A 23,969-nucleotide genomic window follows, 5' to 3' on the forward strand; every position below is an offset into this window, starting at 1 on the left:
TAATTGCAAATGATGCAGCACCGCAACTCCGTGAGCAAGAAAAAGATTGTAAAGACCCAATACAGCTTTGGAGAACCAACAGCCACGTTTAGATGACTTCCACCCTATCCGTGCCTGGCATTTATTAAAGACTGACCCTACACCTTCAGATGTTCTTGTCAGTAGAAGACATTTAAAGCAGGGACAAAGGTAGAAATTAAACTAAATGGAGCCTGCAGATTTAATGTTTTCTATGAAGGCTGAGACAACATACAAGAAGAGCAAATGGTGCCTTAGATTTGTTGTATGTGCCCTTCAAGACAGTGGAATGGGAAACACGATCTTCAATAGATGGATTTTTAATATTTGTCAGAAAAAAACCCTTCATCCACCAACATTTCTTTTCAGAAGTGCTGCCCTAGGTCTGCTTGCACTGAAGTAATTGGAAATTTCCCCTCAGCATCGCTGTGAGCAGGGACCTTTTGTTCTCTAACTGGGAAGGGAGAACACTCAATCCGAGCTGTCGCCAGTCCAGTGAAGAAGTCTTGAAGTGTGCAAGAACATGTAATTCAGAAAGCTCAAAATGCAGCTCTCTCAAGGCAAAAATTAGGGTTCTCAGCACCTAGAGCAAGTCAGACAATCTCTGTGGAAACAAGAAGAGTCTGTTGAAAGTACCTGACCTCTACTGAGACTTCTTGACATCTTCTTGAGACCAAAATCTTGACTTGGTATCTGAAGAATGTATCTAGGAGCTGAACATTTTCACATTACATCTATTAAGAAAACTTGTGTCTTTTTTAATCCTTCAAACAATCCTTTATGGTACGAATTTCCAGTTAGTCAGATAAATAAGAAAGCCTCTGCACTGCAGATCTCCTGGGTCAGCTTTCCTTAAGGACAAATTGTACTAACTGGGGCATCATTGTTCTCTGCAGAATAAATTCCTCCTAAATTACTATTCCGTTACAGCTGCCCTGTGCTGACATCAGGGAACCAAAGGTGTTGCTTAGACTTCCATTAAATCATTTCCCTACAAGGTAGGGAACATGGCCTTTATGAATACCCGAGATCACGAGTTCCTACAGCATTACAAAACCCAGACTGTTACAGCATGAGGATAACTAAACTTCAAAGGGAAGATTTGGGTGGGAATGGCATAATGCACCTACCTGGAATATTGTCTCCTCCTCAGGGAACAGAGGCGGGCATCACTACCATGCGAGCGTAATATCTACGTACTGCACCACCACTCCGTCGTTCCTGCATCTCGGGGGGGGGCATACTCTAGAGGGGAGTGTTTGCCCTAATGAAATTTCAAGACACACACAAACTTTCTGTATCATGCAGTTAGTACAAACAGTCTGACTCAAAACCGTGAAATTGCTTCGATATTGCTCTCTCAAAATTCAAACGATGACAGTGAAATCCTGAAGTGCACTCAGACTCCAGGTGAAGGGAATCCAAGACTGGTTCTACACTTGTAATATACAGTCCCTCCTCCATCTTCAATCCATTACGTATGTTTTTCAACAGCATATTTCAACATATTAAAATAAATTGATTTTGATAACATTACTGAAGTAAGAAAGCTATTAATTTTGAACTTATTATAGCAAATAAACAGTCTACATGAAAAAGCAGTAATTTCACCATAAAGTTCTAGCGACATAGAAAATAAACCCTCTGGGTTCGCTCTCTTGGATTGTGACACGGCCCACAATTCTAAAGGAATTAAAACATCATTTTATGTATAGATGGATACATGTTATTTCATGTGCAAATCTAAATGGTTTTGAACATCTGAGATACAGTCACACAAATAACATTCCTTTCCATACTCAATGTCAATCACTCTGTAAGAACGGATCTCTCTGACGTGAGATGGCATTACCAAACAGGAGCCTGCTCCCACGCCTCCGAAGCCTTCTTAAACAGCTGGAGTGTGGCTGCGAATGTCACCAGACCCAGTTTCTTTTCCGCAAGTGTATGGGTAAGGAGAAGATGAAACACGTAAAACGCACACGTGAGAAAGCAGTTCGTCTAAACCAAACGCATAGCGGTAAATGGTGGCAGAGGATAGCTTCACCGTTTTCAGAGGATCTACTGCGTGTTCATAAAGAGTATGTAGCTGTACAATGTATTATCTCCCACTGCTTCTTACGTATTGTCTTACATGAAAATGTGCCAAAATAAGTATTAAACATAGCGTTTCAGTCTACCGCTACCCCAACGTAATCATCTGCAAATCTTCTGAACCAAGCATTTAAAATTACATTCAGCCAAGGTAATATCAAAATATATTTTATTCTGGACCTCTTTCAGATCTGATTCAAATTACAGTTGTCAAAGCAATACAATGCAAAGGGAAACTGCAACAGAAAATGTGCCTAGAAGGGATATAAGGGCCTTGGGGACAAATCATTGTGATGTAGAACCAAAATACATCATAAAGTGTAATTAACATGGTCCAGGACAGTATAGAACATCTATATCAGTCTTCTTTAGACAATAATCATGAAAACTGAACAATAAAAGTCCTTTAAACAAGTACAAAAAAACTGTCATGGGCTGGTTTACACTTTTACAACAGTTGTAATTTAACTGGATAACTGAAGAAATGATGCAGACATTTTAATCCAGTGCTATAGGTAGGCTCACAGAATTAGACCCAAAGGATTTGTAACTCCAAATGAAACCATTACAACTACAATGTCAATGTCAGGAGAGAGAGAAAATTACTTCTGTATTCTAGAATTACTGTTCTGCACACTGCAGTCTGTTGAGGACAAGATTGCAAAGTACACTGGACTAGCAACAACATGCAGACTGTTTTCTTGTATTTACCCACAAATGTCAAAAAACATTATGAAGTAAAAATGAATGATTATTTAAAAAAGAAAACAAAACAAAAACATGCCTCAAGTTATTGTCAAGCTTCAAACTTAAAGGCAGAGAAAGCGAATTATGTACTCAAAACTACTGATCTGAAGCACTATTAACACTAAATCTGCAATCCGCAAGAAACGGCAGATTTTCCTGGTTCGTCTGCCTTCCATCAGACTGACAGTGAAGACAGTCACACTTTCACAGAACGTGGTATTTCAGAGCTTTCTCTAGAGGGAGAAGTGAAGACTGCTCCACGGCTCTCTCCCTACGGAAAATGTCAGGGATCTTGATGGAGATTTACTGCTGTCTCCCGAAGCCATATTTGCTTCTAACATGCCACAATGTTGCTTCTGCTTTCTTCAGACTTCTGGAGAGTGTGAAACTGATCCCACTGGGGAACGGCTCTACAGGACTTTGGGAAGGGAGAAGCTATCACGCTTGTCAATGACTTTGGGAAGGGAGAAGCTATCACGCTTGTCAATGACTTTGGGAAGGGAGAAGCTATCACGCTTGTCAATGGAAAAGGAACACTGGGCTAAATCCGGCAGGCAATCCTGCTCCGGCAAAACCCCCCCCCAAAGCCAAGGGGAGTCTTGGCTCGAGTGAGATGTGGCTCGTTTTACCTACGCGGCACGCTGCATGGTATTACACAGACCCAACGCCTCCGATGCTTATTCTGGCAAGGTTTTCTCATGAAGTGAAAGACAATGGGATTTCTGGTTAAGTAAAGATTGGAAAAATCGGGTCCCAAGGCTCCTCTTTGCTAAACAGACAAAAACATACAACCTTTTATTTACAAGCTGAAAAACCCAGTTTGCGATTTTAATGAAATTCCTTCATTCGGCAGAACTAAATGCATCAGCTGCTAAGATTGCTCTGTAAGCAAACTGGCACAACCGCCCTATGCCACCTACTATTCTTCCTAAACACAAAGAACATTTCAAAGGTACAACGTCCCATTAAATACCCTAGCATGAGGTAAGCAGTGTAAGGAAAAAGGAGTGCTTTTTAAAATGAAAATTAATTAAAATTGGTAGAAATCTTTGGCCTTTCTCTCAAGATGCATTAAAGTGTCATGAAATCAAGAAACATGCTTCAAAATGCCATGTCATTCTGACTCTGGTAACTATTACCTCCCTCCACCCAACCCAGAAAAAGAGGCACTTTTAGTGTTTCATATAAGATTTCCAATCATCTAGTAGACACGCTAAATAACCCTGCACAATTGTAGTCCCAGAATAAACTGAGTTTATCAACATTACAAAGAGTCTAAAAAAGCTTTTATGAGGACCTAGATATTCTCTTAACTACACTAAAAAGTCCACTGGTTGGGAATCTTTACATCAATTTAAAAATGCAGAAAAAAAAGGTAAAGTAAAAATAGAAAAAGAGGAACTCTACAGAAACCTGGACCTAATTATGCAGAAATGAGAAACGGGATTCTGAGATGGATGCATAGAAAGACAGCGAACTCAAGAGCAGTTCATTTCTTATTCCATCATTAATTCTGAGCCCAGTTTTTCCCCTTCCTTTTCTCCTCTATCTGGATATTTGCCCATTAACATGTCGAACTGGAAAAAATAGGAACTGTAATGTATGCAAAGGCTTATGCACACGTCTGCCTTTACACTTGGAAAACAGGCGCAACAGAATTTTACTCTGTAAGACTAAGCATGTGCATACGTTTATACAAAGTTAGGGTCTTACCGACATTTGGCATACTCAATTTAAAGGAACAATTTGGATAGTCTACCTCACTATTGAATACGAGGTCTTTGTGCTATAAAAGGTAACAATTAATGTCATGGTTCTCTTTTTTTTTTTTTTTCTTTTTGCTTCACATAATCACAGAACCTAGCACACCTTGCACGCATGCATTTAACAGTGTATAAAACAAGAGGCGAGAAGAGGTGTGAGCAGGAGCAGCACTGTGGCATGCTAGTAAAGGACAACAATAAAATATCTATTGGCCAGATCCTTTGCTAGTGGAAACTGGCGTCGTTCCACTACAGTGGGGCACCGCTGATTAACACCAGGTTGGGGGTCTCAGCCTGCGCGTCCAGAGCACTCAAGTCAACAGATCTGATGTTCCCGCTGGACTGTGCTTCGAGCACCTGAAAGCCCTGGACCCGTGATACTGAAGCTCTGTTTTGTCTATTTCTGAATATGTGGTACTATGCTTAAGCAACTAGAATTACAACCAAAAGAGCTGATGATTGAGAAAGAGGAAAATGGCAATACCCTAAAACATGGCTGTGTGATTTTGCAGCTATGTCACAGAATTCCACCACAATTGTTTAGATTGGCTGAAAGAATCATCCAATAACTTTTATGAAAATGAATAAACTGTCCATATTAAAATACAAAAGTACTATCAAGAATCACTTCTGACTTTCAGATTTAAATTCAGTGCAATTGACAAATGCATTGCTAAACGAAAAATGCAGCTTAAACATACTCAAAACATTTGTGTCTATTCCTGGGAGCACAGTTTAAAATTATTGCACAGAATTTTTTTTTTATTTTTATTTTTTTTTCATTAAATGACAGAGGTCAGCCACAGTCATGGACCTCCAGCAATAAAAGCAATATTTCAAGTGCCAGACACTCAATATATTAGGTTTCCTACATATTGTAACTCACAGGGTAATTGCTCTAAACATTTGTATTATGTTCCAAAACCCTAAAAATAGCTGGCACTGAACCACCGCGGATGACTGTCTTTATGGATATGACTTTTTGTTGGTTTTAAATGCTGTGTATGATAGTATTATAATCCTGGGGTATATATAAAGAATGTATTGTTGACTTCTCCTTACCACTGGCAAATTGCTACCCTACCTTAGCCAAACTCAGACTTGCTTCAAGTCGTGTTTATTCCATGGAAATAGCAGAAATCAATGCCTAAAGAACAATGGTTAAAATGTCAAAGCTGCATTATCTCAATTAAATCAATTCATACCTAACTTGGAGAGGGAAAAAAAAAAAAAATCAAACCAAAACAAAAAAATAGGTTAGAGACTAGCAATCATAAGCCACAAAATTATTTGTGATTGAAATAGTGTTATAAAACTGGTAACTTTGCAAAGCTCTGTAATATAAACCATTCCTTAAGTAAAATGCCTGTGACATAAATTTGACAACCTCTCTTATAAATTTACACTCTTGGAATCTTATGCAAGACATGATGCAACCTTTTCGACTACACATACGCGTAAACACAACCTCATGCTATCATTTACAAATAAAATCACTATCAGTATACTTTTAATCACATGAGCAGAAAAAGGTTTGCCATATACATCTGTCATTGTAAGAAAAATACTTGATATTGTAAACAGAGTAAAAGACACTATATAGTAGTGATTATTAAAAAAATAGCAGCTTACATCTACCCTATATTTGGAAAAAAATGTAGTCACAAGATACAATAAACTGCAGGACTGGAGCAGCAGGGGAATTAGTGCAAGTATTCATCTTTTAAATAAGCTGAATCACTGCTATTAAAATAAACTTGAAGCAAGTCCTTTGTTTAAGTTTTTTTTTTAAATCTAAGGTAGTAAACATTTTGCCTCTTAATGGCAGTGTTATCAAATATATGCCAAAGATTTTATTTTAATAAAGAAAAATTACATGAGATACTTTTAATACTGGAGTTTGGTTACAATTATACATCTAAGCTCCTACAAATAACGATGGACAACTCTCAAAGAAGCTGTGGCATGAACCCTTGTCCAGAAAGATCTTAACCTCTTAAAAAACAATCCCCCAGCTATACTTTGCTCCTTTTCACAATAGTGCACAATTTAACCATATTTTAGCTATGGTCTTAAAGCAACAGAAGATGCAATTTTTCCTCTTTTTTTGTCCTTTTTTTTTTTTTTTTGCATCCCTGTATTTTTCTTTTCTGTATTTTTGTGCCCTTCTATTCTTAAGTTTGGCAGAATTATGTCCCAAATAAGAAACTACTGCATTTCAGCCATGTCACCAGAAAATAAAACATAGCATTATACCCATTACTGTCATACTTCATAGATGAGCAGGACGTGAAATATCACGCCTCGAAGAAGGATCTTTTTTTTCTTCTCTCTCCATAATCCCTTTTCCACCCTCCCTCTGTTCACAAAATTGTGCTCTGGGAGCCACAAAATGTACCAAACATTATCAGGTTCAATCTACCTTTTCAAAGAATGCATTACAATATGTTTCAAAGAAACATTTTTTTTCCAAGGTGAAAAAAATATAAACAAGAAACTAATTCACTCCCTTACTTCATGCATCCGTAAACTTAACCAAAACAAAACAGAAAACCCAATGTTTAAAAGCAAAGAAAAAACTACTGCTGCAGATTTCTGTAAGTCCATTTTCTCTGTACACACAAACTGCTCAACTACTGAGAAGGAAAACAAAAATACCCCACAATCCATTGTCACAATGGATTTAAAGGGGGGAAGGGGTAATGAAGGCTGCCATTAGTATCTTCTGAATTTGGTATGTATATGGGTCTGCTCTTGTATATGGTATATTTCTCTCTCTCTCGCTCTCTCTTCTGTTTTTCATATCCAAAACCTTTAAATGTTATTTTGGGGCACAGCAGATTCCAGCACTTGGTGAACAGGATTCACAAGCTGTGACAAAACTCTGTCATCCTCTTCAGGGTGTAATTTTTTTTTTTTTTTTTCTCTTTTTATATACAGTATATGTATATATTTCTTTTACGTTTGGCTGTAGTGGACTGGCCATGGTTCAATTGGGACTATAGCAGTACATGGGTCAGGGACAGTCATTTTGGCTATGTACACATTCATAGTCGGTCCATGGCTTCCAACTAGTAGCGCTATTTCCGTAGGTCTAATACACAAACCTGCAAGAAAAAGAAATACATATACAGAAATTGCACATTGCACAATATTGCACATTTATACAATTCTGTGTGAGGTATCTGAGCAAAACCTATGGAACAGATTGTGTAAGCTTAATCTTGCATCTACTAACAATAGATTGGGTGGGGGGGGGAATCACCAGGTGAGCATTTTGTTTATGAGCACCCAGCCAGACCCAGGTGCTAAGGGTACTGCTGCCTAAGGAATTACTATCAGAACATTAACAACATCTTATGTAAGCTGTTTGCCTGTTATTTAACATTATGAGGCCGAGAACTTAATTGAATCTAGGTTATAAAAATGTAGTAAAATGAAATTTGAAATGTGTGGGCAAATACTAGAATTGATCGGAATAATTCTGAAAAAACAGTTAATGGTATACAAATTCCAGTTTTAGTCTTTTCAAAATCTTCACTAAGTAGTGCTTCTAGTCCTGTTAGATATAGAAATCTACTAGCAAAATACAATCATATACAAGCTATGCTTTCAGTCACTAAACGGTTCAAAAGTGCCTATAATTGCTTAGTTATTACCAGCTATAAGTACATTTAAAATAGAGGGGATGAGAAGGGCTTTCACTAGCAAACAATATAAACCCAACATTTTTAAAAGAGCAGAAACTAAATGAAAACAAATCTGTTGCAAGTACAATCAGCCTCTTGGGCCAAATTAACTGGAAGACTGGAAAGGTTACACAGCATGTATATAAAAGGGTCATCTAGGGGGGAATGATAATGAATTTCTACTGAGGATATGCCTTGAGCTTTTGTTCTTTTTATGATATTGTCTATACTTATAAGACTAAAATGATATGAAAGACCAATCAAAATTAATTCTCTAGAATTTAGTCTACTTAAGGGTTCAGAACAGAATACAGGAAGTTCTGAATTTAACAAAGCAATCTTGCTTACCAGCATGGAGCATGCAGGACAGGAGAACACTTTGGCACCTGTGTTAAGATAGTACCTGAGACTCTGGACTAAAAAGCTACGAGGATTGCTTTTTGCTGACATTTGTTACCTTAAGCTACAGCACTTCAAAATGCAATTCCTTTATCACTCTTATTTTATTCTAATTTTGCTTTTCCTTAGGCTCTCTTCTCCTTTCTTTTAAAACCATGGCAGAAGAGAGGCAAGCGAAAAAACAACTATTGTACTTGTTATGAAGAACTGCATGTTAATATTTTACTGCAGTACTTTGCAGCACAATGTCAGAAGAGCTAGGAGGTGATGCTACAACGCACCACTATAAGTTGATAGGGGGTGCATTCATGATTAGTTAAACATATGGTTTTATTCCCTTCTAAGCAAAGTAATCAGACTGGTATTTACGTATAGCTCCTGTCATTTTTAGGAACTTTTTAATTACGAGCATTCAGAAATTTGTACGTTGTTCTGCTGTACTTGCCGTTGAATGCAATGCAGAAGATATTTCATTCCTATCATGCATTATAATAGCATCACCTACACTGAACATTTTCACTCGAAAAGGGCAAAGAGGCAAAAATGAACTTGTTTCCAGACTACAATGAAAAGACCAGCCACACTGAACACATTTCCATAGTAAGTCCCAGTAGGGACAGAAAATCTAAATTAGAGGCATCTTCACCTTCTGAGATTTTTGGAGGGTTTAGAACGGTAATGCATTAAGCTCAAAGACATTCTCCTTACAACATTACAGCACCCTTATAGGCGAAAATCTACAGGTGAACTGGCTGTATTCAAACTTCAGCTACAGAAGGAAATTTTGTCTCCATTGTTAGTCAAAAGATGTCCAGAAGATGCCTGTTTTTAGAATGTCAACCAAGTCAAGCAGCACTTACTGAACCATCTGAAGCACTTGCTCCAACTTTGTCTCCTGCTGCATTCCAGCAAACCTCAAAAATCCCTCCTGTTCCCCGATAACTGTGAACTAGGGCACCTGTCTAAAAAGGGACAAAACATGTAATTAATATAACAAAATCCAAGCGAACAAGTAAAATTTGTACAGCATGTAAAACTTCCCCGCTGCTTTTAAAAGCTGAAATTCTCAGAGGAAATGGTCCAGATGAGACTTGTGGACAATCTCAGCACTGTGCTAAAGACCGTGGCAAACACGATTATCGTATCTTGATCTCTTGTGGTTGACAGGCAAAACGGGGGATGGTCATGACTACTTCCAATTACTGAAATGAGCCTTTCAAAAACTAATATCCAATTCCCAGTAGCCAGAGATCACATCTTGGGTAACAACAAAGTCTTTAGACTTTCATTTGCAATCAGCCCTTTTTTTGCCAGAAACACAAAACAAATAATAGTGTCATTTCTTAGAAAGTTAAGTAGAAACATTTTGTTGTCATCGTCTTCCCTCACTTTACATTCTCGTTTTTCAGTGAAATTCAATGAAATAGCTATCAGATTTGTATGTCTACATGCAGTCATAATTTTTCACAGCAAACTTGTTTTATCAGGGTTTTAAAGTTCAGAGCTAACAAAGACAATTTTTGGATGCAACATGTTATTGGAGACACTTTGTTGAATATGTTTTGTTGGTGGTGGTTGTTGGTGGTGGTTTTTTGGCTGGGTTTTTTTTTTTGGTTGGTTTGGTTGGGGGTTTTTTTTCGGCTTTTTTTACTAAGTAAAGAGAATGTAAAGACAATTATTACTTCACCATAGGCAAGGACTCAAAGAGAGAAATTAAACGTACATTCACTAACAGAAGCAACCTTAGGACAAAGAGAAAGTGAATCAGCATGTTAGGAATGGCAAAGCTCTTTGTGGCCAAAACATGATGGAGCAACAAAGGCTGGAAAGGTGCTGATGGAAAAGACTAAAACACAAACTTCTAAACAGACAGAAGAGCTATACCTGTGTATTCCAGATGTGTACACATTTATCAAAGGAGCCACTGGCCAGGTACCTGCCATCAGGACTGAAAGCTACACTGTACACAGGTTCTTGATGTTTTGTCAGAGTGTGAATACAAATTCCTCTGTCTACATCCCATAACCTAACAGTAGAATCAAAGGATGCACTGTCAAGGGGAAAAAAACACAGATTAATTACATCTCAATTCAAAATACTTTTGTTACTGATACAAACACAATATGATAAAGTATGCTACATGCTTCAAAACATTCTGTGAACCTACATGAATAAAGAGCGAAGTAAAAATAATGCTTAACAGGCATTAAAATAAATGCAATAAAACTAGGATTAAACAGTACCTTGCTAACATAAGATTGGCATTTGGATTATTTGTTCCTGGTCCTGTAGGACTCCACTTGATAGTATAAATTTCTTTGTTGTGTGCTTGTAAATCATGGACACAACTGTCTTGTTTCATACTCCAGATCTATGATAAAAACGGAAGAAAACACAAAGAAATTTAGCACAGGATTGTACTAAAATACATTTCACATCTTTCTTCTCTATCGTTTGTAGTCTGACTGCTACCTTTTAGGCCACTCAAAACTTTTGCTATGACTGCTGGGTTTCTAGAGTAATTATGACAAGTATTATGCCAGTACCCTCCATTCTTTGAGTTACAAGTACCTGATGGGGTTAATGAGTAATAAAGGTACTGTCTATAGAAACCAATCTGCATGTATTGACTACAAGCACCTTGAAAAGTGCAGGGATGAGAACAGACACTAAAGCGAGAAGAGCAGTATGTATATGTTCACGTCCAAGTTGACAACATACCACAGTCCTATTTTTATATGAACTTCTTGCTATACAGACTGACTGAAATAAAGGGATAGTAGAACAATTTTCTGTTTTCATCCAAAGCCATAGATGCATACTGCAAAATGCATTATGCCATTTTCCTGGCTTATTACGATTTGCATTGCCAGGTGTTTGTTCAGTACTTCACACAGTTCCTTAGGACTCCCAACTCCTGCGTGATAACCTTCAACAAACTAACTCTTAATAGAATAGAGTTTGCATTGCCACTACAGAAGGGATTTTGGAAGGCTTTTATACCTTTTCCTAAATGTGACACTTGATATGGTACCTAATCATCTGAACGCTTTTTTTAATGGTATCTGTTTCAGCAGTGCTTTTAGCTCACCTTTTGTTAGAAAAAGCTAACAGGAGCATGTTTAGAGCCCAACTGTATTTAAGATGCAATTGAGATGTATGTTTAAATGAATGATACTTTTCAGGACTGGTGCCTCACTGAAGGGGAAATTGATTTTCAATGTGCAGGCAGAATTAAAATTGTATTTCCCATTTAAATTGATGGGATCAAAATCTAGCTTCTCTTCCCAAAACTAGTATAGATGAAAAAAGTCCATATTAGCTGCCCTAGAGAATATCAAGTTGGCATCACAAGAGAGAGAAATAAATAAATAAATAAATAAATAGGCATCTTCCATATGCTTCAAAACCTGACATTCATTCCTACTGCCACTGAAAAGTAAGTGATCTACAAGTGATTAGTGATGTGCAGACTTATCTACAAGCAATTAGTCTTCCAGTTATCCTGAACAAAGTGATAACATTGTTTCCAGGCTGGGCTGAATTCAAAGCAGCAACCAAGAAGTTAATTGCCTGAGCCCACAAACACGTTCCCAGTTGTCACCTCTCTACTCACTGAGAGGCAGCAGCAAGAGCCTGAGCTCTGGACTGGAACTCATCTCACCTGAGTTTCAGAAGCCTAAGTACTAAATACCCAGCTTAAGCTGGCTATTTCGACTCCATCCATTGCCAGTGGAGAACGACTGATGCTTTCAGGGGTTTACTCATCACACTTGACTTAGACACTTAACTTAGGAAAGGATGAATTGCTCTTCAGTGGTGCTAGACACTCTGTTGACTAAAGATGTCTAGACATCTAGCTTCGGACTGGAGGCTTAACACTTAAATGTTTATATTTAGATAAGGTGACTTCCACTGCAAGTGCCTGACTGTGTGCCAGCACAGGAGGGGATATCTGGCTACTCATTCAGCCATTCCCTGTCTCTGATTAAACAACAGTGAGCTAGATGGAAATAACTGTCCCAAGGGCTACTAACAGGACAGCACTGTCAACACAAAAAAAAAACCAAAACCAAAACATATCCTGAAACTCTACCAAACATACTGCTAAAACACCCACTAAATATAAAGCAATATGGGAGTAACAGAAAAGCACCTGTACCACGGGAACAGCACAGGCCTGTCAGACATGAACAACCTCATTTCTTCTCATGCATCTAACCTGGTGGTATTTTTGTATGGATCTCTATTGCGCCTTCAAGTCATATGTATAAGTTACAGTATCCTCTGCATTCACAAGTTTGCCCCAGTTCTACAAGAAAGCATGTTGCTATGAATTATTTGGAGGAAAAGTGTAGGTGCAATTGAAAACTGTAGAATGACTCCTGATGAATTGGAAAAACCAAGGAGTACACACAGTCTCTTAAGAAACAATATGCCAAAGATTTTAACTAGAAAGAAGGGGAAAACAGAAGAAAATCAAGAAAGGAGCTAGTCACCCATTCTTACATGTGTTACATGACATGCATTCCAACTCTTCCTTTTAACCAAAAGCAACCATCAAGCGTGACAGCTTAATGATTAATGACCTGATTCTGTAAACAGCTAAAAGCACCTAATAAATCATGCTCCAAGTCTCAGGGTGGCAGACTGTAACAAGTTCTTTGGACCAAAGCTTGGCTCTGATTAACAAGGATTTGCTAGGATTGCCTAATCTTGTTATATTAAAAAAGAACAAATATTAGACGACACAGCAAGTACGCTGATACTGCTGGATTGCCTGAGCTAATGGTGTGCATTCCAGAGTCCTACAAAGACAAGAGCCAGTACCAGAACTCCCGTTACCTTTAGAGTCATATCATCAGAGCAGGATGCCAGAAGATTACCAGTTGGATCCCATTTGATTGCATTTACTTCATTCTAAAATTGAACAGTGAGAATAAGTTGGAGTCTTCACTTCCATTACAAATGACAGCTTACAAAAGATAAAGTTGGACAGCAGTTATAAGTATTTGTATAATTGTCAGTATTTTAACATTTAATTTTCATTCCTAGCTTTGCCATCAATAACAACAACTTTTTGCTACCTGTTCATCACATTTTCCCATGCATGCTCATACACAACATAGGCTGTGTCTTAAAATTACCATGCTTCTTCTTCTAAAGCTCACTTTTGCTATGCCATCCTGGCACTGGTAAAAAAAGCTGCACACGGGAGTGAGAATTGTTCTAATAATGATGGGGATTACAGTTACCATATGACCTTACTACAACTACCTGCATATGTGCATCTATTGACTGTTGCCAAAGACCAACCATTACACAAGTGCTGCATACCGGCAAATATACCTGGTCCCCAATCTCTCATTAATAAAGATATCATATAGCAACCCCCAATTTTCCAGTACTTACTGTGTGACCCTGGAAAGTTTTGATGGGCCTATCTTGTCCTAGTTTACAGACATGAATACACATGTCTGTACTGCAAGAGGCAAATGTGTTGTTACTCTGCCAGTCAACATCTAATGCTGGTGCTAAAAGAAAAAGAAAGATATTTAAAACTATGGTATGTATTCTGCAGGAGTTTGATTTGCAAATTTAGCATGCACCACGTTAGAACAAATGCCAACAGGAAGCAACCGTTAATTTTACAGCAGTTCTAAAGATAAGCAAATGCTACGAACAGTGAGAAATGCAGCCAAAACCAGTCTTGCACAAAGAAATGAGACAAAATTTAATAGAAGTCATTAAAACATGGAACATCTCTGGAATGAAACAGTTATACAGAAGACAGTGCAGCAGGGCAACAAGCTGTAGTTAAGTCATCTATAAATAACTCTCAAGAGTCAGCATGAGGAACAGGTTCCTACAACTTAACACATCGTCATGCATGCGCTCATCTCCACTAACAGTCCATGCTTGCGCTGATAGATGGGAGCCAGTGAAAGGTAATGATTTATTTCCTTTCTTAATTCCAGCATTATAAGGTGTGGTAACTTGAAGCTTAATCATGGGCGACGTATTCCATTTGAACAAGCCAAGATATTTATGGCAGATAGCACACAGAATTGCTTCGAGTAAATCAAGAATTGATGGTTTTGATTGTTGTCATGCCACTGAAAACTTAGTGCGAGCACAATAAAAAGTGGAAACGAGACACATTTCTTAAAGGCCCTTCAATGACATGTTTGTCATCCTCTCTATTCTATTTTCCAGCTGATTCTGGCAGGCTTGCATAGCATGCAGCCTACAAAGCAATTTGTCTGACCTCCTGAGAGGCTGCACTCTCATCCCAGCTGGCCAGTGAACAGCCTTTCAGCTGGTTTGTGGCCAAACAAATTGGGGACAGCACAGCAGGCAGCGCAGAACAATGGGATGCGGAGCTGGGATTACTGTAGCAGGAAGATGACAAATGCAGTCCTTAGCTGATAAACACAAATCTGTCGTGGCCCACCCACTTGATTTGCCTGCCACTGTACTACAGAAAGTCAGTAATATTTGGATTATCTCCTATGACTTTCACAGAACTGCAATAAAATTGTGAGTGTTAAAGTTATGAAATCAGAACAATTCTGTCTTTGTTTACATTCTCAAAATTCATAAGACTACAAATATGGGAGCCAGTATCCAAAGACTGCCTGTAAGACTTCAAAATGGTGTAAATAAGCACCATAAACTCCACATTTTTTTATTTATTTTAATAAATAACACTTTTTTCATCTTTTCAGATGACAATCCTGAATCATCAAAATCAAGACTTACCAGAATGAAAAGGAAACTGCTGCTTGGCTTCGCCAGTGTGGGCATCCCAAATAATTGTGGTCTGTATTAAACAGATAAACAAACAATAAACAAATTGCTAATTTCCCCACGACTACTACCATTCAAATGTATCAGACTACCCAGCCTACTCCCCATTGCCCAAACCTGCTCCTGATTATATATTTCTAGTGTTTTACCCAGTACTAAAAGAAATAGTAGTAGATGTACAGACAACAGTAGGAAACCTTAATATATCACAATATGTTTAATCACAACATTCAGGGTCTGGAGGGAAGAAGGGGGTTGTGGGCATTTTTTTTTTAATAAACAAAAAATAAATAAATTTATGCCCTTAGTCCTATTTATATTCTTGTAATCCACTCCATACACCTATTTTAATTTCAAATACTTGTAGACTCAAATTGTAATTTCAAATACTCATTTGTCCCTATGGAGATCTTTATATAAACAATTAGTCTCATGCTTAAGAATCTGAAAGATTTGATTTAAGGGTGTAATTTTGTTCTGAGTTGTTCTCTGCCAATACTTCTGATATCCTTCTGATGAAAGTAATCTTACATGACAAAATTAGTATTTTATAATCACTATATTATATGCCAATATCCCTGAGCTACCTCAACGATCAATAAAAATTTTGACGCTGAATTCAGTGGAAGCATAAACTGACCACACAAATTATTTATGGAAAAGAAGCATAAGGTTGGGTCAATCTTTCTGCTAATGCAGAGTATTTTTCAAAGCATAATCTCAGTTGCTTTGTCCAAGGAGTTTTATTGACTGAAATGAGGCTTCTATCTCCTCCAGAGTATATTTCTGCAAATTAAAAGCTGTACCTTCACAAAGACTTAAAAAATGGCATAAGCCATCACAGCTGCCAAAAGAAGAAACCCATCCTTTCCATGCTTTGAGACATTTACTTTTCCTTCCTTTGTGCCAGCACAAGCATCTATAAGGCTGGGCACTGAAGCAAACCAGGTTAAATGCGCACAGGGGGAAAAAAAAAAACAAAACAAAAACAAAACCAAAAAAACCCCTGAGAAAATCTACTTTACAGTGACACTGCCAGTTTTAAGTATTGTGGGCCTGTGATCTTACTAAGCTTGCAGTTTGCCAGTCTCACTAAGACAAAGCCTGTGTTTACTTCTGCAGCGTGAATCGGTTACAGAGGAAAACCAACTCTTCTTAATCTTTCTATTCTAATCTTTGAATTAGTCTTAAGACTATTCTTCATCACTATGTGCCCTTCCTACGATTCATAAAATCTCTCACACTAATAGCTTTGAATTTAAAGACCTCGTGAGTCTTTAAGTTTGTTTAGAGATGTGAAATAAAACACAGTCAAACAATGAGCTTCATGGCATTACGCTACTGGCACCTCCCCAGTCAGATATATTGACTTTTCTTATGTTCCAGCTCTAACCTTTTGAATCATTCTCAGGCTTCGGTGATATCCCAATCAGCCTGAACCTATTCCTCCAGTATGATTTTTTTCTGAGGCTTTGCATAAAGTGCTTCACTAAATTTTAGATGATTCTGTTTTACAAAGGTTTAATGTTCCTGCGTTCAATGCACTTAAGTTTCCAACTTACACTAACCTAATTGGGAAGAGATCCAGGGACACTGAAATCTAATAAATTAAAATATCTCAATAAACTACTATAAAACACAAGGAAACAGAGCTAGCATAACAAGTTCTTTGTAAGTACATATTTAAGTCCCATGCCTTTAGTTTAATTTACTTACTTTCTATAGCTTTGCTATTATGCTTACAATTAGATTATAATGGTGAAGGAAAGAATTTTAATTTTACCAAAGATTATCTCACCTTGTCCACTCCTGCACTTAAAATGAAGTTTCCTTTCTTGTTCCATTTTAACGCAAATATAGGACCTTTATGTTGCCCTAAGGTGCTGGCAAGATTACCTGAAAATTTATATTGATATGAATACATTAAAAAAATAAAAATCTATGTTGTGAGCCACAATACAGGAAAATATACTGGAAATTAAAAGTATTTCACTTACCATCTTTAGTCCATATCCTTGCAAAGCCATCGTAAGACCCAGTTGCTAGAAGTGTACCTTCACTCTGCCAGCAAAAAGGTTATTTTATTTATTTACTTTTACTGTATAACTCAAAGCTAAAGAGCACAAAGCAAATTTCAGACAGAATATATCTGCATAAGATTTATGATATTTATTCCATTGACTACAACTTATTAAAAAGAAGTCCCCGAAGTACAATACAGGAAATTACAATGCAACTCAGAAATAGAAATATTTCAGTAGCCGTAGCAGAGGATGCACAGTTGCTGTCACTTAAAATTTGACTATGCAAAATTACAGCTACAATTTTCTTGGAGTATTTTGAGCACTGCCATTTCTACTTACGTTCCAATCCAGCGATGTCACATCTTTGTTGCTGGGTACATCCTGCCCTCCTTCTCGTATACAGTGTCGAAGTACCAGCTGCGTAGAGCCGCTCGTGCTGTTTTCACTGAGGTTCCATATCCGTGCTGTTGAATCTCCAGATCTACAAAACAGTTAATGAGAATATAACCCCTTCTCCCAATTAATTCCATTTTAAAATGTATTCCTTTCAAAACAGCAAACATCGTGCGATTTGACGTAGAGGGTGTTGGGGCAGGTATTATTTTAACTTGTTACCGTCATACAGAAGTATGCCAACGAGCATTGATATTGCGTACGCACGTGGTTAATGCACATACCCTGAGGCCAAAAGGTCACTAACGGGATTCCAGGCACAGATGAATACTTCAGATTCATGGCCACGCAGCACCACTGCTTTGTTGGGAGGGATTTCAACATCTCCATCTACTTCCATCATATCTGTGTGATTATCTGCATTATGGGAAACAACAGTAGAGAGAGGTGGATTTTAATATTTTGGGACAATACATTGTAACTACTGTACGGTTCATATTCTTCCGGGATGAGCATAACAATTAATTCATAATTTACGTGGATCAAAATTTGACAAAGCTGAAATGTTCCTTTATTTTTCCAGTTCCAATTTATGAAGTACTATAAACAGATGGGAAGTTTCAAAAATGTGAGAAAGCTCTTAGCCCTTCTACACCTCGCCATCCAAATGGATTTAATTTTGAAACTTCAAAACTGAGGCCAAAAGTTAATTTTTGCTATGTTAAAAAATAAACGCTGATGTTAAAAGTACTCACAGTTTTTCAGGCACAATACTGCATAGTACAATATGTTACTAGTCTATCTTGTGCTTTAAAAATACATTTATGACACATCCATTTTCAAATAATCTCTCTTTTCACCAATTGCAGTCAAACAGGTTTTAAATCCACATCTCAGACACTTCATTTACAAAATGGCTCTAATTAATATAATAACATTTGGTGATATGGTAAACTGATAACAGAGCTTTTTAAACTGCATCGGCAATTACTGTAGAATTGTGGCAATACATAGCTTTCTGCGTGGAAGTGACGTTGAATCCATATTGTTCTGTAAAACATACTGGGGGTAATTCAGCTAACAAAACAGTCTTCTTGGCAGCTACCATCAATCATTTTCTATTATTAAAAATAAATTCACACTGAGTGTAAATGCAGAATATAAAAAATCCTGAACAGTTCACCTGCTCTGTATTTATCCACTGTGGTAAAACAAACCATTTCAAACCTCTTGCTTAATTTAGCATTAAGGGTTTCTGTCACTGTTTGTATGTGTGAGAAAACAGAAGAGGCTATTAGAACACGCATATTTTTAAGAAACAACACCATATAAAACATGGCTTCAATTGAAGAGAATCAATGCCAGTATAATTTGGTGTACCAGCCAGTAGGGGTTGCTGGTATATCACATTTAAGAGTGGCTGAGATCTGAAGTTTACGCTTACTCTATCCAGTTCACAGTTAGCAAGTAAATATTCTTTTGAGATTTTTAAATTAAAGCATCAAAGTAGAGAGCTTATTTGTTTAAGCCAAAGATTATATTTCCAGTTTATTTAACATCTATGATAATGAAAAAAACTAGTAAAATCCAGCTGTAAAATGCAAAACTTGTACACGGCTTGATATGAATATTCTTTCAAAAATGTCTTTTCTTCAGGGGCTTTTACAGCAAGAGCTGTAACTTCCCCCCCCCCCCCCCCCCCCCCCCCGAAATGTGTAATTCAGAGACTTCCAGAACAATATTTTCAAAATCACAATTTAATGCCCGACCTCAACTTTTCTATACTAAAGCTGCTTGTAAGGTATGTTCCTTTGACCAGTGATGACAAATAAAACTCACTTGTTTCACCAATCACAACTAAAATGGAACCAATGAATAAACCAAACCTGCAAGCAGTTGCCTCGAGTAATTCTGAATGGCAAATCATGAAAACTGATCCTGATAAAGGAGACCAACAACACAGGATTTGTGTCCCCAGCCATGATGATCTCGGCATGACAAGGAAGTCTGTCCTACAGAGAGCCGGTTACAGCTCTCCGAGAACTTGTCAAAAGTAGTTTGCAGAGCTTCACAAGCAATGCTCAGCTTTAACCAGCTGCGGATTCGCAGACTCCTCTTGTTATTCTTTGTACAGGGGCCAAAGCAAAGGAGAAGCAATATTTAAATAATTGTCTCTGATTTTTTTCTTTTTTTCCCTCTTTATGCAAGAGCTTTCAGATGATGGGAAAGGAGCAGTACTGGAAGGGAGACCGGTCAATGCAATATTGTGAATTAATGAATTCAGAAGTTTGCATCTCCTCCTGCAATTCCAAATAGCAAACTGGGGACAGTCAAAGGTGAGACACCATCTGTTAAAGTGTCAGCTATGACGAAGGTATCCCTCTGCAAGCTGAAGCGTTGCTAGTACCTCTACACATTTACCTCATTGTCTGCTAGCTCGTACTACAACAAGGAAATGACGTTAACGTAGGTTAAGGTCATTTCTGTCTCAACTTACTTGCTATAGTATGTGCTCCATTCTCTTCTCCATTTGCAGTATTTTCTCCATTTTTTGCTGATCCCTGTTGGTTAGTCGCAGCTGCAGCTGCAGCAGCTGCTGCCTGCTGTTGTGCAAGTTTATCTCTGTAGGCCTGTTGTCTTGTCTGTACCACATCAGGCATTACTGCATCTATCAGTGAGAGAGACTCTATCGGCCTACCATCAAACAAGGTACCATCCTAAATTACAGCAGAGGGAGAAAACAAAAAAAAGACAACACCACGTACAAATTAACATTATGGGCAAAAATTCCAAGGAAAACTAAAGCAAAAGTTTTGATTTAATATAATAACACAGTTTACAAATGGTGCTAGAAGTGATACCTGATCATTGTTGTGGTAAGGATTGGAATTTTAGTCTAAAGTTAAGTGCCCACCATAAATATGCAAAAAAAGCCACCGCAGGCCTCTGGCAGAGCTTCTGGAATCAAAAGTTATATGCTTTGAGTTTGCTAAATCGTCTGCTAAAGCAAAAAATTCTGTAAGCTATCTATGAATATGATTTCAAACATGAGTGGCTGCAACAAAATCTAATGGTTTGTTTGAAGAGCTGCAAACATTGCAAGTCGGGTCACTGGCTTGTGAAGTTATTCTATCTTATTAGACTAATACTTTCCATAAACATATTATCTGGAGAGTTGACTAGTTTTCTTCCTTTTTTTAAACAGTACTGGCATGCTTTCAAACAACAAGGAAGAATTTTATCCTGAAATGGACAAGACCCAGTTAAAAATACCCTTATACATATGCTAGGGCTTTGTAAGGATCTATTTTTAGGAGCTAGAAGGATTCCTTGCAATAAATATAGAGTCTCCTTCTTCTATTCCAATCACTTGCTTTATTTTTCTGAGGCTTCCTGAGGGAAAGGATTTGCTTCACTGGGACTATGAAAACTACACATAAACAGCAGAAATAAGGGAGACTGGAAATAGAGCAGAATTAGTGAAAAAAATAGTTTCCTTCTGTAATATACTGACACATACAAAGGCTGCTAACCTTCCAGGCATAAATGAGAATGGAAATTGAGGGCGAGTATCTGCAGCATCAGGCAGGAAGATACATAGCTTTCTGTACTGCTGGAATAACCATTTAAACATCAAATTTAATAGATCCTGCTCAAGATGAATTAGCCAGCAGAGGCAAAAAGCAAACTGGCATATACCTTCACCCTTCCTGCCACAAACTGAAACCCTCTCTCTATTTGGAAACCTCGCCTTTGGGCTCTCATTACTTCATTATAACGACACATCACCCAAATGAGAGCTGCACGGTGCTCTCCCACCTCCTTAGTGCAAGTCTATGAGAATAAAGATTAAGAGGTTACTTGTCTCAATGATTATCTTATTGCACTTGTCTGGATTTACTACAACATTATATTAGGGTAAAAACTCTACAGACAACGGACCTTTAAGCAATGAGCCAGAACACCATGCCTGGTGTTGTGTGGCTGCACGGGGCAGAACCCCTACCCAGTTATGTCACTCCATTCTGGTTCCACCACTGGAGTCATGGTGAACACCAGCAGTAAGGAATCTGAAGTAAAAGTAAATAAATAGGATACAAGAAAGTTAAGAAAAAATACTAACATTCAAACTTACTGTAAGCAAGGACATAATGCTCCTGCAGGCAAAGCCTCCTTACCTCATTAATACTGACTTCTGCCTCTACATACTGCAGACCTTTCTGGATGATGGAAATCAAAGCAGCTGGTGGCACCAGAGCACCATTTATATTAGACTGGCTGATATGGCTCTCTATACCAAAGGTAAATGCTGAATGGGAAAACCCTAAAGACAAGGCAAAGACATCAGAATGGATTTATAGATAGACAATGCTACTTCCCGTACCACTGTAGGATCTTCTGTTTACAAACCTCAGCAAATTATACAAAGTTATAGCATGCTTATGAACTACAAAAAAACCTCATCAAAACACCTCTGTTGTCTCCCTCGTATCTTTCTAGTTTAAATGTACAAAAAGAAAAAAAAGAAGTTTATATATAAACACAGCAATTATTAAATACAGTATCATTGGCAAAACATTTGTGCATGAGCAAATATAAAAATATAAAATATACAACTTGCAATAGCATTTACATGTATTTATATATTCTCAAACTATATATACGTATTGTATCATATATAGTATTTAATAAAATATGTATCTCCAAGACACCAAGACTCAATTGTTATTTTTACTCACTGATTTGTTACCCATGAAGGTGAAATGGATCTTTATGTCGAACAGAATTCACTTCATGGTACAGTGCTGTCATAATTGTGTATGTTTTGGCACTTAGAACTACATCAGTATTGTGCACTGATTGAGAAGTGGCAAGCATGTTACGGTGCAGCACTGGTAGGTGCTTGCTATTTATTTTATCACCCTGAAAAGGAGAATTTAACCTAGAGAAAAATAGTTGTTTCAGCAAATTAACTTTACTGTCACGGAATTTTTTCTTAAACTACTTTCTTTTTTTTCTGTCAGGTAACTAAAAAGCTGCCTGCAAACTTTCAAATGAAGATAAAGCAATTTCGTAAGTTTGGCTTCTGTGACAAAAGCAATCTGCAACTGGAATAAGAACGTGTAATAGTTTTCAGTAAATTCAGGCGGAACAATGAGTTTCTGCTTTCTTCTGACAACCAGAGACTGAAAAACTCTGCCATCCACCATTGCTTCTGGTGCTTTTTTTGCCTCAATTTGAGAAGTCCATGAGCAGTGGACATAAACAGTGGGCAGATGTTGCATCAGTCAAAGGCATCCTAAAGAAGCCTGAAGCCACCCATCAGCAATCACTAAACAAAACTAAGAACCAGTAGATGTTAAAACAGCAAGGTAACATACACATTAAAGCTGATCCCTTACACTGGTACCTTAAGATTGGAGTTTATTTTTCCCTTAATATGCAGACTTCTTTTATTTATTGCTAAGATCATATTCACTCCTGCCACCTGACAATCATCACTTGTTCGTTTACTGGGGCATGCCCCGATTTCCAGTCAAATCTACCTGTTCTAAATGTAGGCTGCTTTAAGCAATCAATATCATAGCTGTGAGCAAAAGATAATGTTGTCTCTTGCATAGCTTCAAGAACAACCACCACCACAAAACCCCCTGCAGCCATATGGCTGCATCTAGAAACTCAAACACTGAACACAAACTCAAACGGCTAATCCGACTGGGTTTGAGAAGTTTTAAAAATAAACTGTCCAAGGGAACACTTGGAAATCACATGAAAGCATTCTTGCTTGTGTTTTACAGATACAGTCAGTTTGAACAAATATGACAGGGTAGAAGTTTCTTTTCAAGTTTGACAATATTCAACTGCCTTTTGCTCTTATTCCTAAGAAGCAGGAGGCTTTGGCTAGCCTGACACCAAAGGACAAAATCCTCCAAGAAAGTGTCCTGCAATGAGGGAGGCTTTTGAGAACCCAAGAGTTATTCCTGTAAAAAATCTGTTCATCTGTACTTAGATTCAAATGATACAAGTCATAT

At 37.7% G+C, this 23,969-nt stretch overlaps 1 protein-coding gene across 7 annotated transcripts in view; it reads right to left on the reverse strand.

Annotated features, from left to right (window-relative positions):
• Positions 1–2,264: 2,264 nt before the first annotated feature.
• TBL1XR1 (TBL1X receptor 1) overlaps positions 2,265–23,969 on the reverse strand; it is a 118,780-nt gene continuing 97,075 nt past the window's right edge. For 3 of the 7 annotated variants that reach the window (XM_030027989.2, XM_030027988.2, XM_030027990.2), the window contains 13 exons: positions 22,116–22,261; positions 20,435–20,654; positions 18,222–18,372; positions 17,884–18,025; positions 17,518–17,581; positions 17,319–17,416; positions 15,473–15,533; positions 14,123–14,244; positions 13,556–13,630; positions 10,954–11,081; positions 10,595–10,760; positions 9,571–9,672; positions 2,265–7,729 (listed from right to left, as the gene is read on the reverse strand). In XM_030027989.2, the coding sequence (XP_029883849.1) occupies positions 7,703–7,729; positions 9,571–9,672; positions 10,595–10,760; positions 10,954–11,081; positions 13,556–13,630; positions 14,123–14,244; positions 15,473–15,533; positions 17,319–17,416; positions 17,518–17,581; positions 17,884–18,025; positions 18,222–18,372; positions 20,435–20,654; positions 22,116–22,261 (1,502 nt within the window). In that variant the 3' untranslated portion in view covers positions 2,265–7,702. Of the gene's footprint in view, positions 7,730–9,570; positions 9,673–10,594; positions 10,761–10,953; positions 11,082–13,555; positions 13,631–14,122; positions 14,245–15,472; positions 15,534–17,318; positions 17,417–17,517; positions 17,582–17,883; positions 18,026–18,221; positions 18,373–20,434; positions 20,655–21,879; positions 21,995–22,115; positions 22,262–23,969 lie in introns of those variants that run through there. The other 4 variants (XM_041126627.1, XM_030027991.2, XM_041126628.1 and 1 more) reach the window with 4 other exon arrangements.

This window comes from Aquila chrysaetos, chromosome 10 (genome assembly GCF_900496995.4).
Source record: "Aquila chrysaetos chrysaetos chromosome 10, bAquChr1.4, whole genome shotgun sequence".
Classification (NCBI taxonomy): Eukaryota; Metazoa; Chordata; class Aves; order Accipitriformes; family Accipitridae; genus Aquila; species Aquila chrysaetos.